Source organism: Fringilla coelebs, assembly GCF_963513975.1.
Source record: "Fringilla coelebs genome assembly, chromosome: 1".
Classification (NCBI taxonomy): domain Eukaryota; kingdom Metazoa; phylum Chordata; class Aves; order Passeriformes; family Fringillidae; genus Fringilla; species Fringilla coelebs.
The window spans coordinates 95,252,339-95,270,355 of NC_140028.1; the positions used below are offsets into that span (position 1 = coordinate 95,252,339).

The 18,017-nt window shown below is 39.4% G+C and overlaps 1 protein-coding gene across 1 annotated transcript in view; it reads right to left on the bottom strand.

Annotated features, from left to right (window-relative positions):
* Positions 1 to 5,375: 5,375 nt before the first annotated feature.
* RECK (reversion inducing cysteine rich protein with kazal motifs) overlaps positions 5,376 to 18,017 on the bottom strand; it is a 46,906-nt gene continuing 34,264 nt past the window's right edge. Inside the window, exons 14-21 of the mRNA XM_084202942.1 lie at positions 17,764 to 17,952; positions 14,243 to 14,365; positions 13,620 to 13,791; positions 11,445 to 11,637; positions 10,076 to 10,286; positions 8,760 to 8,833; positions 7,466 to 7,621; positions 5,376 to 6,510 (exon numbers count right to left, since the gene is read on the bottom strand). Coding sequence (XP_084059068.1) covers positions 6,289 to 6,510; positions 7,466 to 7,621; positions 8,760 to 8,833; positions 10,076 to 10,286; positions 11,445 to 11,637; positions 13,620 to 13,791; positions 14,243 to 14,365; positions 17,764 to 17,952 — 1,340 coding nt within the window. The 3' untranslated portion in view covers positions 5,376 to 6,288. The remainder of the gene's footprint in view (positions 6,511 to 7,465; positions 7,622 to 8,759; positions 8,834 to 10,075; positions 10,287 to 11,444; positions 11,638 to 13,619; positions 13,792 to 14,242; positions 14,366 to 17,763; positions 17,953 to 18,017) is intronic.

Below are 18,017 nucleotides of genomic sequence, written 5' to 3' on the forward strand. Positions count from 1 at the left end.
CTATTTACTTACTCGCTGAGTGTGAGTGTGCTGCTTCTGAGTAGTAACAGAGAATGAACACAAGGTGTGATGGATCATGGGTCACACATCAGAGCAAGAAGGGCCACAGGAATGGTTAACAGTCTGTGTTTCTGTACTGCACATGCCCTTGATGTAGCAACAGCGATGTGAAAAGTTCAAAGAGCATTTCCGAGGCTCTGGCCCTTGCTCACACCCATGTTTGCCTCTGAAGTTTTTTAATCAGTTGCCAAGAGAAACTTCTCCACATGAGCATAACAGATGCTGTTACCGGATTGTAATCAAGCCTTTGCATATTTTTGAGTGTGCTTAAACTTGACTAAAAATCCTTCTCAGAATAATGAAATGCATCTCAGTTCCACATATCTGGACTGTGTTAGCTGCTTTGCCATGACTGACCTGGGACAGGGGTAGCTCAGCTCCCCTCCACGGGCCACAGCTTCACTTGCTCTGTTCCTAAGCTGTGGTCACTGACCAGCACTGTCTGGCTGTGCCATCTCCCAGAGCAGGGTGGGAAGTCTGTGTTGGGGTTCTTGTGATGGCACATTCTTACTGCATCACATATGGAGGGAAAAATAAAAGTTTCCATCTCTTTTCTCCTAGTCTCTATGATAAGCATTCTGTTACATGGTTTCATTCCTCTGACTTTTTCTGCCTTTACAGTTTCTCCTGTTGAAGCCTAAAGCCAGAAGGGAAAATAAGATAGATTTAATTTTTTCTACTTTAGAAATGTGTATTTGTGTTTCTCCCATCTCCTTTGACTCAGCTGGGCCTTGAGTGAGGCCTTAAAGCTGTAGTGCAGGAAGCAGTAAATCCTGCATTAGGGATATGAGCAGCACTCAAGCAAGTACTGCAGCCACGAGAGGCTGATCCAGAGTTTCCATTGCCACTTCAAGCCTGTTAAAGAAGCAAAATGCACAACCTGCCATATTCAGCACAGGCACAGGGAATGTGTGTGTGTGACAGCATTTGTTTTCCAGCATGGAAGCCCGCCGGGTTGCTTGTTGTATCTTGTTTTCTGACTAAGGTGTGTCCCTGCCTCTGATCTGGATGACACTGGTGGTGGCCACAGCCCCTGCTAATGACAGCACAGCCCCAGCCTTGCTGACAGCAGCTCAGTTGCTGCTGGGAATTAATGGCTGCAGACATTTAAACTTTGTTATGCCAGAGGCCCCAAAGTGATGCGGCGCTCGGGGGCGATGGCTGCTCCTGACGGATGCCAGCAATTCCACTGGTGCTTGGAAGCTGCTCTTACTGCCCTGAGCAGGAGGGACCAGGCTGAAAACACCAGAGGGAACTCAGAGAAAAATGAACTGCTGCAGCTGAGTGCACCTGAGAATGAAACCATCCAAAGTCATCTTTTTAGCCTTTTTGTGTGCTTATAGCCAGACAACGTCGTGTATAAATTAGATTATAAGTCAGTGTGATCCTGCATCTTTGATTGCCATCTGTACTTGAAATTCAAACTTAAAAGTATTAACCCCTCATATTTCGGTTCTTTACCAAAATAAATGGCTAAATTCTCTACAATGGCCAAATGTGCTCTTCCTGAAGAGGCTGATATGGACCCTGATACAGAGCACTATGATATAAATATATTTATATGCATATATATGTGTGTATTTGTCTGTATACAAGCATATATGTGCATATGAATATATCTTTATTTATATTTACTGAATGTAACTCCTGCTGCTGCAGTTTAAAACATGGCTAAAAAGTAAATTTAAACACTAGTTAACAACCCATCCACTTCTTCCACTGTCAGCAAAGAGTGTGGAATTGCAGAACACCTAGCTGAAGAGCAGGCTTTAATTTGAAACCTGCCACATTAGCACTGGTGGGAACTTCTGCCCTGCTGTATATCATAACCCACTGATTGACTCATTTAACCCCCTGGGACTCTTCAGCAGTGCTGCAGAGGAATGCTGCCTTAGAGGTGGAGTCAGAACTGGATAAAACAGACTGAAGACCTTTGTATATATTGCAGCTCATGCTGAGAACTGAGCACAAAGAAGCAAATGGAGGAACCTTGCCAAACACAACAGAAGGCATTTGCAAAAACACAGGGGTGGCTCTTTACAGCAAGAAGCTATGGAATTATGCAGGAGTGTCAGAATTACAGAGGCATCAATGCCCCTTAGCTCAGGTTACTGTCCTTTCTGGACCTGGCCAAATGAAGCAGTGTCCAGCTTTGAGGAAGGCAAATCAGAAAATATTCTGGGGGGAAGAATAGATTTATTCTGTTTTAAGAAAGGACTGAGATCTAATTAACTCTGTTAACTCTAATAATCTGTTAGTACAAGTTTGAAAGTAATTTATAGGTTCACAGATGTGTTACATATATACACATATAATCAGAATTGTTCTCGTATATATAATAAGCTAATGAAAAATTTGAGGTTAATAACCTTTCTTTATGTAAGTAATGGTAGGATTACTGCACTGTTTCAGGAACTATTGCATCTTCAGGGAAGACTGTCCTTTATTTTTTATTTTCCTTTATGTCCTAGAAGCTGAAAGGCAAAAAAATCCTTTAACAAGAGCTTTTACTTAGATATTTCACTGTTGCCTCAGAAGATCATCTGGTCAAACCTTTTGGTTCATTTAGCACCGTGTGCAGTTATATCTTGAAAACTTCCAGTTGGGGGGACTCCACCATGTGCCTGGGGAGTTTATTCCAGGGATTTGTTGTTATCACTGTAAAAAAATGTCTTATGTTGAGACAAAATGCTCCCAGTTTTTTGCATTAAGCAGTGCATATGCAAAGTCCATTAAAATTAAGAAAGGCTTTGGGCAATTGATGCTTCCCCAGTTTTCAAAGTAAGGACCTTTGCTTTCAATATTGGTTAGACACAGTTTGCCTTCCATAATGCAAATGTTGGCAGCATTGAATTTGTATAGAACTGTAGCTTCAAATAGAACTGAAACATGCAGCTTTGTGTTAATTAACAAAAGCTGATGTATATCAGCATATCCTTTTGACTGCAGTTGTGATAACTTGAGACAAACCAACCTGCTCGGGCTTGGAAACATTTTTCTCACAGAGATTTTTTTTGTTTATGCACTGAGATGCTCTTTGGCTTATGCAATGGGCTCTGCAAAAGTTTGCAGCCCAGAGGAGGCTGGGAGAGAGCACAAAACAAGCAGTGACTGAACACCTCTATGGCAGGTAGGATGCCTTAGCAGTGGTTGGTGCAGCCACTCTTAGGAGGTGACAGAGTTACCTGCAGTTGTCACCTTCACTGCTCCACATGGAGCAGCTGGAGCCTCTGACTCCCTGTATAAAAACACCAGTTCAAAGAACTTGCAGGAAGTTGCAATCAGGTTTTGCACAACCCTGGCAGAGTAATCTTTTTTCCCCTAATTGTTAATTTTTGGGATTCACTTGACTATGGGGTCACCTTACACTCCAGGCTTCAAAAATGAAACACTTAGGCTGCAGTCTCACAGAGCATTCATGTTTTTGTATTTGCTCATGTAAATGCTCCCAGGGCTCCTAGGACTAGAGATGGTGGGGAAAAATTTTGAAATATCCTTTGTTATGTGTAAAAGGAAGAGCTGGAGAAGTGTCAGGAACTCAGTAGGGATGTATAAATGACATTTAACCTTTGGACTGAGAGACACATGCAAATCTCCAAGCGATGAGTGTGCCATAAAAGCAGAGCAAGGGAGAGGAGCGGGGCTGTGAAGTGACACTGCAGTTTCAGGTGTGATTTTGTGTCTGCTCAGAACTGACTGTTCCTCACCTCCAAAATTCAGGTACCAGCTCCTGCTGGACTCAGAACTCAGCCAGAAATCTTTGCTTTCACTTGCTCTGGTGTTTGTCCCTGTGGCCGACCCTCTCCTGGGGCTGTACAAAGTGGCACCTCTGGCATCTCCGCTTCCCTACCACCCTGCTGGGAAGAGCCAGACTAAGCAAACTGAGAGAGGACAGTGACATCTCTCTGGGGCCAGTTGTTGCCATTGCTGGTTTTCAGCAGAGAAGCAAAGGATGTTTTGTAAATATTTCATCTGGGTCCTGTTATAAAAGCAACAAACGGGCTTGTGCTGCTTTGAAGTGCCCTTGTGCTGTCTCCATTCCTTTTAAGTGAACCCAGATTTCCACACAGATGGTGACAGGAGATCGTTAGCACCTTTATGGAAAACTCCTCTGAAATCTGCACCAGATTTGTCCCCCTCAGGTTCAAATTTCCTAAAGTTGCAATTAAGACTGCGCTTGGTTTCTTCTATTTTTTATCCCAGTTCAACTGAATTCAAAACCCATGAGTAAACAATTTCTTCATTCTTTTGAGGTAGTCCAAGGTCTTGAGAAAACCTAGGAAATACTTAAGAGATTTTGTTCATCCAGAAAAAAGAGCATAAACTCTGTAGAGTCTGAATGCTGGACTTCTGCCTCAGAATTTAGGATTCTGTGAAACCTCATTGGTTCTGTACATAGACCTCTCAAAAGCATCACTGTTTTCTAGCAAGCAATGGACCCTGACAATATAAATTACAGAATCACAATCTCTGGGCTTAAATTCTGCTTCTCCCAGATTCATTGCACAAATTAAGGCATAAATTTCTCATCAAAGAAAATCTTCACAGATGTGTAAAAGTAAGTTCACTGTATATTCTATTCCACCAAAAGTGTGCTTTTAAAGCCCTTTACTAAGGTTTCCAGTGTTGTGCATATATATATACATATATATATATATGTATACACACACATAAACACACATGTGTGTCTATATATGTATTTCTTAAGACATTTGTAATTCCTTTTTTAGTAGGCATCAGATTTGCTTCAGCCAGATGCTAGTCAAGCTACGAAACTACATATTGAAGAGATATTTGCTAATGATTTGGAAAAACAAAAAATCTGAATTGTTTGAAGTTTCTGGGGCTATCATCTGAGGCATTTCAGTTCAAAAAGCTTTTCAAAAATGCATCCATTCCATTTCTGTGTCCAAGTCTAAAGAATACACGTAACAAATTTCAGAAACAGATGGATTATCAACATACTCAAGTTTTTGTTTAAAGACTTGGATGATTATTTGCATGAGTCTTCCTCAAGGTATTTGGCAAGAACACTTTCACCCCTGAGACCCTCTTGACATCTATTTGGGAACATTATCTGTGTGAGTCATGCATGTATGTAAGTGCAGTTAGTTTTAAGTGCTTATTTTGAGAGAGGAAGGGAAATATATGCAGTGTTGCTGAATCCATAAAATTACACACATTCTACACAAGGACACAAGACACAAGTGTTTATTAAAATAAAAAGCTTTAATGCTTTTGCATTTAAAAGATTTAGCAGAAAATAACTGCTACAAACATGCTACAATATACATGTTCAAAAAAGTTTTCAGTGCTTTCTTTCAAAGTTCAGCATTTTGGCAAAAATAAGTTTTTCTGTATATACTTCAAAACTTGGCTATCATAATACTGATATAAAATACTTCATGTAAAGTCAGGTGCATAAAATACAATAAGTAATAAAACATACTGTTTGTATAAACATTTAAGTATAAATTTCATTAGATAACATGCAAATACTGCAATATTTTAAATGGCACTTAAATATAGATACTGAGATTCTTTATATTTTGCATCCAATATGAGATTCTGAAATGTACAAAACTATAAAAAGGACATCTCTTCACTGAAGTCAGGTACTAGCATAGTGCTTGATTGTCATTTTACAAGCAGTGAGCCCAAAGTCCTGCAAGTCTTCACTAGTCCAAGGAAAGATGTCTACTGAAATAGGCCCAGGCCTAGTTAGTTTTCTTCATAATAAAATATGAAAGCATATTTACATGAGAATAAACTCTTAAATTTTTGGTAAGGTAATTAAGTAGCAGCAATCTGTTTCTTCCAAAAATGATGTTTAAAATAGGTGCATGCTTTCTTTGTCATTGATATGCATCTGAATAATATAAAATTAGCATTCTTCAGTAAACTCAAAACACTGTTTAGTTCATGGCTGAAAAAACCTTATAAGATCCCTTCTCCTCAAAATCATAAATTCATAATGTCAGAACCTTCCAGAGCATATTTATGTTTCCAAATCCATGGAAAACAATCTAATTGTGCTGAAACAGTCATCTGACTAGTTATGAATAAGAGAATAATCTTTTCACATTATTCAAATACTTTTAGTCCTTCATTGAAAAATAGAAGTTCATCAAATCTTGCACGTGTTTTGTTTTCTGGTTCAGTGATCAACAACTCCAAACCTCCTTCACAATACGAATGCCACAGTGCTGTTGCAAATTTCCCAAGCAGTTACATGCAGTGTCTCAGCGCTGATGCCAAGGTGAACAGAAGAAGGCTTATGAAGAGGGAGTGCAGAGCAGGCACCACTTGAGCAGAAGCAGAAGAAATGCTAAATGAAACTTGCACTTGAGATGCAATCAGAGCTGACAGTGGCACGTGTGACGCCAATGTTGGGCTGTCCGAATTGATCAGAGACTCGATCTTTTCTGCCTCTTTATTGCAGGCTTCAATCTAAAGGGAAAAAAAAGTTATTATTTCTCTTCTTACCTTGTAAGATGCCAGTGCAAAAATATTCCCATCAGCACATAAGACTGATATGATTTTGGGGAGTACTTGGAAAACAGATCGGAGGTCTCATCATAGACTTTGGTACTATGGAAACTCCTGTAAAAGCCCTGAACAGCAGAAAAGGAAAAGAAGGAAACTATATACAAGTTAGTGTGGGGTGACATGTTTTGAATGTTGATGCAAAAAAGCCCAGAGTGAATTATCGCTAAAGAAAGTGCCTCTACAACTGAGGACTTCCTTCCTGATTGACCAACTCACTTCCTTGAAGTCTGCAATGGTGGAAAACCCCCAGATTTTCTCCTTCCTGGTATTTTTTTTTCCAAATGAGAGATAACATTTTGTTTATGGGAAAGAGAGAAAAGAATGGAAGTAACAGAACCTGGGAAACGGCAGGTTTCCATTCCCCCACAGACATGACGATATTAATGAATTTCTGTTAGGAAATTAATTTTTCCCACTTCATTTTCTACTGCACCCTGAAAAGGAATTTCATAATAAGTCTCTTTAAAAGCATTGGAAGCTGCCTCTGGTGAAGTTTAAACTTGACAAACTTAACATCTGGAGGTCCAAAGCTTAGAAACTTGGGGAGTGTCTAGCTCAGCAACAGGGTAAGCAGTGGTGGCCTCTGATTTCGGAGTCTTATTCCTCCCAGGAATCTGACAGCACCTGCTGGACTGAGAGCTGACCAGGCTGGCAGGACTTTCTTTCTTAAGTCCTGGTAACAATTTTGGGCTATTTCTGCTGGAGAAGGAGACAGAAGTTGGAGCTGAGTTGGACATAACAGGGCATGAGCAATCAAATTCCACACAAAGTATCTGTCTGAGAAACAAGCACCATCCTACATGTACAAAAGTGAAGCACATTAATGCTGGGTAAATAAAATAACAACATCATCTACCTGCAGTGGTTTGGGGTTCTGATCCACAGGAATGATGAGAATCACAATTTCAGATTCTATGCTTAAGTATCCAAACACATCACACTGTGGCACTGACACGTGCAGGCGGATTTTTTCAAGTATGTCAAGTACCGTTATCGGCTTTTTATTTGTTACCTGGAAGAAAACAAAGAACTCTGTGGATGATGTGATATTATGGAAAATTCTCCTCCTCAGTTTTATAACATTATGTCATGCCAGAAAATGTGTTTCAGCCATTAAACTACTCAGTTCCAAACTCTAAATGCTAGCTAAAGACCTAAAGGATTCAATGATTCTAAAACATCATTCTAAGAAATGATTCACTGATTCTAAAAAAAACATGAAAACCAACCCCTCCAAAAATGTAAAAAAAAAAAAAGTGAAGGAAAGAAAGAGGAAAAATATTTACTTCTTATACTGTGTATTGTGTGGTTTTGATACGTGTTGTCCATCTTCATGGTTAGTGTGTCTGTGTGTTATATACTTCAAAATAATGTAACTGCTTAACTGGCTATCTGTTACAGTGGTTTGTGCTCCCACACGGGAAAACAAGAGGGAGAGCAGCCCTAGATTTATAGAACTCTGTAGTATTTGAAGCAGCTTTTTCTTACATGAAGCAGCTGTCTGAACTAAAAGAGGCAGACATTACAATCCAGGTATTAGGGTGCTTAGTAGGTGAGAGTAGTTATCACCAGCTACTTGAATAAGACCAATACATTTCTTTAACTGGAAAGGCTTCTTCTAACAGAAACTAAAAATTCTCCTTCATGGTCACATGTAATGTATGAACTGAGAAGCTGCAGTAGCCACTGTGTCCCTCGTAGCAATGGAGATGGCATCTGGACAACACTCCAGGATGCAGTCATGACCCAACAGACACTGTTACTCAGCAAAACTGGCCAACACACATACACAGCACCTACAGACACAAAATCTCTGACAGGAAAGCAGCAGAATCATAGATGCTGTTCCCATATAATTTGTCTGCATTATTCCAAGTCAAAAACTGCAAACTGCACTATAACAAACTGCAAACCTGAGTCTGCTTGTTTGTGCCTACTCTAATTCTGTTTTGCTTTGCATTTTAATTCAATTTATGACTCAGATAAAGAAATAAAGGAAAGCATAAGCAGTACAAGGAAAAAAACCCAACAATAACAAGTAACAACTAAAAAATAATGGTTTCTATAACATGTCAACCTTTCAGGAGGAAGTGCACTGTAACTTGACTTTTCATATACCATTTAACATTAGGGATGATTGAAATGTTTACCCTTGCAAAATTATCCAGCTTGTCTTTGTCATATAAGATTCTCAGCATTCCAGCACATAGTGGACAGCAGGCTCCTATGTGAATTAAAGAAATCTCAGTAATAAAAACAAGTAGTCTTTTCACTTTTAAGTAAGCAAAGAGTCAAAATTTGGATATTAACTAAACATGAAAATAGCAATATTACCAAAGCAAAGTAAATGTTTTGATTTGACAGCAGAATTGCACATGTCTAATATTTTTTTAATACTGAAAACATATATAATGCAAAATCTGTCACCTTTCAACACACTTTTACTACTATCAGCATGAAGCAACAAGATGAATTTTCACTCTTTTTAAGATCCTTCATTATTGTAAGCTAAAAACTGGAGGCACTGTGCGTACCACAAGATTTGGTACGGATGCATGCATATCCCCTACAGAAATGATGGATTTCAAGAGCTGATATAGCTAGGATGTGACAGAAGCTTTATGCACATTGCAAGCATTGATTTCTGCAGTTACACCATGCTGGAGAGTGAAACCTTTAGGTAACAAGGGAGAAAAAGTGCTTGTCTGACAGATGTTGTATTTCTCCTACTGTTTTCCTCATCATGTCAGAAACCAAAGGGATAGTATTTCAACTTTCTATCCAGGCTGTGTATTAAATCCACCAACTTAGATGTAATTCACACTCACAGAGTGACATTTGCAGTACTAAATGTGATTACGAAGCACGAAGTCCTTTTTCAAAGGGGGCGAGATAGGAGAAAAATAAATAAAACTTTCATTTTAAGAACAGAGCTTTCCTTGCTCTGTGTATTATTACCTGTGATTAGTTGTTTCATAAAGGAAGCACTTGTGGAAACAATAAAAACCTGCTTCAAACCAGCACACTCAAAACTACTCCTGCTGTCTTCCACAGTATTGTGAATGCATTTGGTATTTTACTGTCTCCTAACTAACTGAACACCATCTTTGCTCTTCTGGGAACCCGATGCCGATGACAGCTCAGCATTCCAATGTGGTATCTGTGCTGCCACTTCTGAAAAATTACTCACCAGATTCCTAGAAGCATCGTACCCTGGACACCGCAGAGCTCCTTCGTTTCTCCCAAACTCATCCCAGCTGCCAGTCTCTAAGAGACTGAAGGAGCATCCCCCCAAAGCCTGTAAGGCCCTTCCAATTCAGGTTTACTCATCTGAGTCCCGACACCGCCTGGTTCTAGCCCTAACAGAGCCTTGCTTTACGCCTTCTGTTCACACCACACGCTAAGCCTGCCTTTCATCGCGAGCATGGCCCTGGGCAGCTCTCCGGTCTGGCAGCGCGGGGCCCACCTGGCGCCAGGACGGGTTTGCAGGCGGTGGCAGAGAGCTGGGGGCAGCGGACGAAGGCGCACTCGGAGTGGGAGCCGCGGTCGGAGAGCGCGCCCACGGCCTGGCAGGCTCCCCGGTAGTCCACGGCCACGCGGTCGGCGTAGGCGGCGCAGACGCTGCCGTAGGTGTCCCCGTTGTGCCCGCAGACGGGCTCCGGTGACCTGCAGAAGGGCTGGAACACACGGCAACGCTGCAGCCACGGCTCGCCCTGCCGAGTGCTTCCAGCGCGGGGAAAGGCAAACTGATGGGAATTCACCGCTAAGGTTGTCAAAGCTTGGGGAAGGTCGGAAATGCAGAGGAAATAACCTGCCATTCATGAGCGGGCCGTCAATGAAAAGGGTAAGTACTTAAGAAGGTGACAGAGTCTGAGAAATGCACAGTAAAGCATATTTCAGAAACTGACGACTTTGGTTGGGTGCAGTGCTTAAATAAAATGACCGTATTAAAATTAACTTACTAAATCAATTTAAATGGTTATAATTTTACTATACCTTAAAATATTCTATTAATAAAATTGATTTTTAAACAACTCATTAGTAATTTATTAATTCATCTTAGTGTGGCTTTGTGTGCTTAAAATTTAGTGTGCATGCACACGTATTTCTAACACGTTGTTGTATATTTTTATATATCACTTATTTACCTATATTACTTATATTTGTGTGTGTTATTGTAAGGTGACAGAACCACCTTGTCTAACACCACCGTAGAGAGTGGTGGGATGCAAAAACTAAACCTAATTTTAATCCTTCTCAAGGATTAGTATGAAGACTAATCCAATGCAGGCTAACTAGAAAATTATTACAGACTGCCTAGTATGTAAATAGATCCTGAGCAATGAACTTGGTAAACCTGGGGCACAATCACACAAAAAGCTAAAGACTTTGTATGACTGGGCATTATATTTCAACGAGTTAAAATTGGTAAGAATTAACATTTAAGTGACCAAGGAACTGCACTAATTACTACAAACACACCTTAGTGGGCAAGCTTTAATAGTATCTATAGGAAGATATAAAGATCAGGAGTATTACCCCCAAGAAAGCATAAGTGGAGCTTTTGACTGGCTTTGAGACAACTGTTAACTAAAGCAGAGAAACACTTGACAAAATTCTGAAGATCGTGAGATTATTTTTATACTAGTTAAAAATAAATTTTTAGATTACTACTTTTTATTAGAACATTTTATAAGCTATAAACCCCAAAAAGAATACTTTAAAAAGATACAAACAAACAATAAATTAAAAAATTTAAAAAAAATTTAAAATTGTGAAGTTGAACACCAAGGAACAAAGAAGATTTGATACTTATTGCCAGAACCACTTCCTACCTGGCATGGTCCTCGGTATGCCAAAGTTTTTCCTTTTTGGTACAAAGTACACAAGTTAGTGTATTCCACATTGTCTGTGTCACAAACAGGATCCCGTGTCTGGTCACAGTTTAACTGCCTTGGCACACATTCATGCTGGCTGCATTCAAACTTCTCAAAACTGGTCAAGCAAACTTGTTTCTTTGGTATGCACCTGCAGAAAGTCATAATAATTTCATGTCATGTCATGGAATATTTTAAGTCTCAAAAATTGAGGGAAAGTATTTTCAGTGAAGTTTTCTCCAGTGCTTTAGAACTAACTGCGGTTCAGCAGAGCTGCAGGAGATACAAGTGATAGAACTCTCTGAATAGCCCTTTTCAGGTCTCATCACAAACCTGGAACAATTTCACACCACGTTTACTCAATGTATGTCAATACAACTGCAGTTTCCACTAACATTTATGTTCTACCAAGTATTTTTCAATGGATTATTGACAAAGGCTTGGATAAACTTCTTACCTACTCCTGTACTTCATTTTGTAAATGAACATTTAAGAACAGCTAGGCTAGAGAAAATCCTGGAAACAGCAAGAAGAAAAAATTGTATTGCAGAGGTCTAGTCTTACCCTTCTCTGAGAAAGGGGTGAAAACAAGACCTACAAGATGACATAGTTTCAATTACAAATATCTAATTGGATTCTAGCTTTGGAATATTGTATGACATCCCACCTAGAGGATGACTGCAAACAAACTTTCTTGGCATCCATTCCTGTACTTCACAGACAAGTACAGACAGAAAACCAGCACAATTTCTTTCCCCTTTGTATTAAACATGTACCTTCCATGATCTTAGCTGCAAAACATTTGGCACAGGCCCTGCAAGGCATCCAAGGTCTCGTGGCCTCTCTGGACAACTCCCTCCTTCCATAAATTACAGCAGTGCTGCCACCACTGGAAAAGGCACAATATGTCCTTATTCTCTCTGAGTGCTGCACTGCCATGCACTCCAGATATTTGATATTAGGGAAGGCTTGGAAACTCTGAGGATTAAACACTTCCCAAGTGGAATGTAAGATCCTAAATACATTCCAAGTGCATCAGGGGCATCTTCAGATGAGCATGTTCAGTTTGAGCTACATTATCAAACTGACCCAGACATGTGTATTGTGTTGTACAGTCCTTTACTGAAACTACAAGCTGAGGTTCTAAGCAGAATGGTATTTTGAAAAAATGGAAAGCTTCTATGTACTCTCGAAACTTCAAACATAAAAAGTAAAAAATGTTTATCCACAATGCAGGTTTGAAATTGCAATTTTGAATGCCATTATGGCCGTAACAGCTACAAGACTACAGTGTTTTCCCAGTATTTTTCTACATCATGGCATTTTAAGTGCAGAAAAAGGAAAAAAACCCTAAAATTGGTACAATCAGCTTTCATGAAAGCACAATATTACACAACTTATTTTGATGGGTTTCTTTCAAAACAGAAAAATGCACTAATTCAAAGGAGACTGCAATATTGCACAACACTGGGAAAATTGAAGACAGAGACCAATATTGTGAGCCACAGGCTTTGATCTCTGTAAGAAAGGTCAGATTTTTTTTTTGCCTGACACTAGTACAAAGCATATTTTTGTTTTAATATATTTGTCTATGCAGATTTTGCTTTTCTTGATACTGAAAAACCAGAGATTGTACAGACATCGTTTTCACAAGATTTCAGTTTAAGAAAAAAGGGTGATTGATATTTTCCTATTTTAGAGACAAAAAGCACAGATTACTGACTGAATAAGCAAGACTAACTCCAACTCTTGAATTCAGATGTGGGTCTTCTTTGTAAACTATTAAAAGAAGGTGTGAAACAAAGTAGTAAAATGGCAGTTATTGCCATTTCGACAAAATCCCGTTCTCCCACTTTTGAAAATGTATGTGAAGTCTCCTTTATTGCTAAACTGAGATCTGCATAATGAATTTAATTGGCAGAGCACTACAAAACTGGAACCAAGAACGGGCAGTTCTTACAGTCCAATATTACTAACTAAGATCAATAAAAAGCAGCTACTTCAAACAGTTATTTTTATTGGACCAGCCCCAAAGCAGAATGTTACAATATACAACGCATTCAAAGAACACGTAAATCCGCTTTATGAGCGGACGAAGCCAAAGAAAAGCTGAAAAACATATTCTGCTCTTACCTTTGATTTTTATTACAAGGGTTTGGGTTGCAAGGATCCTTGGAAATACAGGATCCAAACTCAAACTGGCTGTCCTGGAGCCCGACGCAGCGAGCGATGCACGCGCTGGGATACGTGCGCCCGTTCTGGCCGCAGACCGGGACGAACTGGTCCACGCAGTTACAGGGCAGACCTGCAGGAGCAACACACAGAGCAGGGATCGGGTGCACGCTCATTTGCCACGACACAAGATACAAAAGGGGTCACTGAGGCATCTCTGCCTTCAGCCCCTTTCTCCCACCTGTCATTTAGCACTGCTGGAGCACGAGTTGCAGGAAGGGAACTTTGTGTCCTGTCTCTTTGCTCATTCTACTCAGCTTTCTCCATTCTCCCCCTAAACTCCTTATCTCTCATCCCTAGTGCACTCTGTCTCCACTTATTTTTAGGTATTACTTGAGGTTTTATTTCTCAGTATTGATTTTTTTCCCCGCAGTGCAGGTTGGATGTGAGAAAAAAAAATAGTTAAAAAAACATAGTAGTAACAAATTATCTGGTGCTTTCCATTAATACTGCAGAAAGAATTTTGTTGATAATTCCTGCTCTAAAAATACTCAGCTTAGTGCTTTCATGGTTTGGAAAGTTACCTGTAAACTTCCGACGTTCATCCTCCGAGCTGTGCTCAGTCAGACACTGACGTGTGGAACAAATCAAGTTTCCAGCAAAACAGGAGCAGACATTGCAATCTATATTAAAGGACGTTCCATGGCCTTCAAATAAATTAAATAAATACATACAATTAATGCAAATACACCCAACGACTATATATTCATATGCACTACATAGCTACTACATTCTCATTAATTGTTTCTGTAATTTCCCTTTTTAGTATATTTTGCCACTGAAATTTCCATCTTTTTTTTCAATAGATTTCAAGTTTTGCTTTATTCACTTACAGGAAAAGTCTGTTCACATGTGGTTTTGATTGATTAGTTAACCACAGAAGCAAGCACTTAGTCCTTTCAAAGCCTGTATAAATTAGGTTTTCTGTTTGTTGTTTATTTATTTTTTTTTAGAACAATAAATTCTGGCTAGCAAGTTTCATGTTTTCTTAATGATAAAGCTTTTGTAAAGACACATTCTTCTAAATAAAATTTACATATGCTTCCTAAACTTCTAGTCTCACACATAAAGCACAACTTGTATGTGTTTGTCAAGCGGTAAAAGTGCCAATGCTTCATTCCAGCCTTCATTGAATTGGAACATATTTTATAAGTCAGTAACATTTTAACACCTGAATCTAAGAACCAAACTGCAAACTTAGAGGATTTTTCTTCAATTTAGCAACTCCAGTTTGGTTTTCTGAACTGCCCATATGACTGCCCTTCACTGTGATGTGTGTTTTGTGTCAAATCAATTCCTGCTGATGACAGACTCTGATCTATCCATAACCAAACTGGTTATCAAAGACTACCAACAAGTACACAGCTCTTGAGGAAAGTATAACAGTAATTACCTTACAGAATAAGGTAATTCCCTTTCATCTCTTTTCAAAGGGTTGAGAATTAGAATTTTTGAGAAAATATTACACAGGCACAAGGAAACCCCGCAGCCCTGGAGCAATTCAGAGACAAATGAGGGCAGCACAAGAAGGGGTAGGAGAGAAAGCCTCTGTAGCACAAAAAGCTCTCTTTAGTAGTACACCACAGTACTACTCAAAGGAGCAAAGAATTTGCCAGCAGGGAAGAAAAACTTAGAAAGTAATGCCAAACAGAATCTCAGGTGATTCTGCAGAGTACCTGGCTTAGGATCCACCTGAAAACGGTGCAGGGCCATTGTCTTTCACTGTCAAAGACTGCACACAGCAACCTGTCCTCATCAGTAATCATTTCGTTGGCTGGAGTCAACTCACAGCACAAAAAACCCCAGCATCATTCAAAACATTCAGAGTTGTCTTCTTTATAGAGAATGGTTTCAAAAAACACAGTTCAGATCTTATGTCTATGACTGACATATAAACCTATGAAATATAGTCACTGCAAAATATTTACATGGTGACCATAAACTTTTCATTCTTTGCTTTCAATGCATCATCTAACAAATTTGGAACCTAGTAATTTTTATTTTTTATTACATATTACCTAGAGTCTTAATCACCACAAACACCTTATAAGTCACTATGGCAAAAAGGAAGCTGTCTGGTTTTGGAGTTGTGGTAGTTTGCTTGTTTTTAAATGGACAGCACTTACTGAATACCTACAGCTACACATATTATGGTTCCCAGAACAAGTGAGAGCTGTACACTGTGCAACCATCAAATACAAATACAGCATCAAACATCTTTGTGATTATTTTCACCAATAATCTGAAAAACTGCAGGTTTCCTTGGATAGAATGGTCCATAAAAAGCTACAGTCATAATTTAAAAACTGCATTTGTTAACAACTGTATCTTAAAAGCATCCACTTTCACCAGATATTTTCTACAACTGCCCGTCAAATATTTTTAATGTTAAGATATTTTCATTGTTCTGCTTCCATGAACAAATAGTACTGGCTCTGAAAAAAAAAATCCAAAACCCCAAAAAAAGTTTTAAGTGTGTTTGGCTGCCTTTTATCTTCTTTGGACAAACAACAACAAAAAACCAGATTCCAAAATCCCCCATTTCATTCCCTGGAATACTGCAGACAGACTTTCCTGAGTGATGAAAATAATATCCCAATTTCCTGCTCTTTCATGATTTAGGGATTGATTCCCAATCTGAAAATGACAAATGAAACTACAGCAAGTGCCTTGCTTCTTAAGTTTTACTTAGCGTGAACATGGCAAAAAAGAAATCTCAGTTATTTTGGACTCATGAGATATTTTTACTTTGCTTCAGCTCTGCTTGGACAACAGTCTGACAGTAGTTTAAAAGGGCTGATTTACAGAGACTAAACAGTGTGCAGTGCTGAGATAGGTAACTGTTCACTAGCAGAATATCTCTGTTGTGTCTGTTCAAAGACACCAAATTCAGACATGTCACAGCTCAGCACAGACTCCACTTTATATTCAAGACCTTTAATAAGTTTCCCCCTACCTTAGCAGAAGCTCTTTTTTTGTTTTCTTTTTCCATTATTATAATGCCAGTACATGACAAAAATACACATTTAAAGGTCTCAAGCAAAGAGTAAATCTGAAAATAAATCAATATAACCTTCTAAGAAGCATCACCTGTCACATCTCCTTGAACTCCTTTGACAGTCAGATTAGGTAGAACCCAATAAATCCTTGTTACCCATGCCAATTTGAACTCTAAACTGCCACGGTGAGGAAGACTTTAAAAAACCACAGTGTTCAATACACCTTCATCATCATCATGTATTTGCTTACACGTTTATTTCTAGACATATGTTAGACCCATGGATAAACATCTTAAACTGTAATTCTTATTTAACATTGAGATTGTGCAAAACTTATTAGGGGATGTTTAGTAGAAGAGCCAAAGAAAAGGCAAAGGAGGAATTAAGATGAATCAAGCAGGAAGATGTGTAGGAAAGCAAAGGGAAGAGGGGAAAAAGGGAATGGTTCAATGTAGACAGGCAGCTGGACAGTATGCCCTTCTCACTGAACTCTACACTTTATCACCACAACCTATACTTTATTTTTATCCAATCCTATTTTCACACTTTTAAGATGTGTGCTTCCTACTCTGAATATGTGCATGAGTACTAACAAACCTTAAGATGAATGAATCAGTAAGTAGGGAAAGAGGTCTTTGTGCCAACCACTGGAGTGGAAACATAAACCTTGGGAATTCGTGGGTCCAGATGCCACAAACCACTGGAAGGAAGAAAAAAAACCCCCAACAAATCCAAAACAACCCCTCACCAACCATTTGGAGAAATGAAAGAAACCACCCCATGCCAAAAAGAAATGGTGTACTGAGAACACCCTTCACACAGGACTGTGATTGATTGATTGAGACAGGCACAGCTCAGTACCGACTTCAACAATGGAACCCTCCAGCATATCTAAGACTTAACCCAGTGTGAAATACAGGGATGCAATCATCAGCTTCTGTATTTTCTGATAAACTCTGAATTCAGATCCTCGGTGTCTTCTCACATAGCTCAAAATTCCTTAGGTAAGGAGCAGCTGCTGGATGCATCACTGCTCTATTACTTACTTTTCCTTTGTCCTCCAACAATGCATGATTTCTGGAGGTCGACACAACGCATTTCCATACAGTTCTCCAGCAAGCCACTGTGGCCACAGGTGCAGATCTTGTAACAGCCAACATCACCAGCTGAGGATGGAACTTGGATAAGTGTACCTTGTCGGACAATAAAATCCGAGGCTTCTCCCAGTTTGCAGCCTGCACGCAAGGAAAAAGTTTAGCTCATAAATGGTCAACAGGTGGGCAAGTGGCACTGCTGAAAG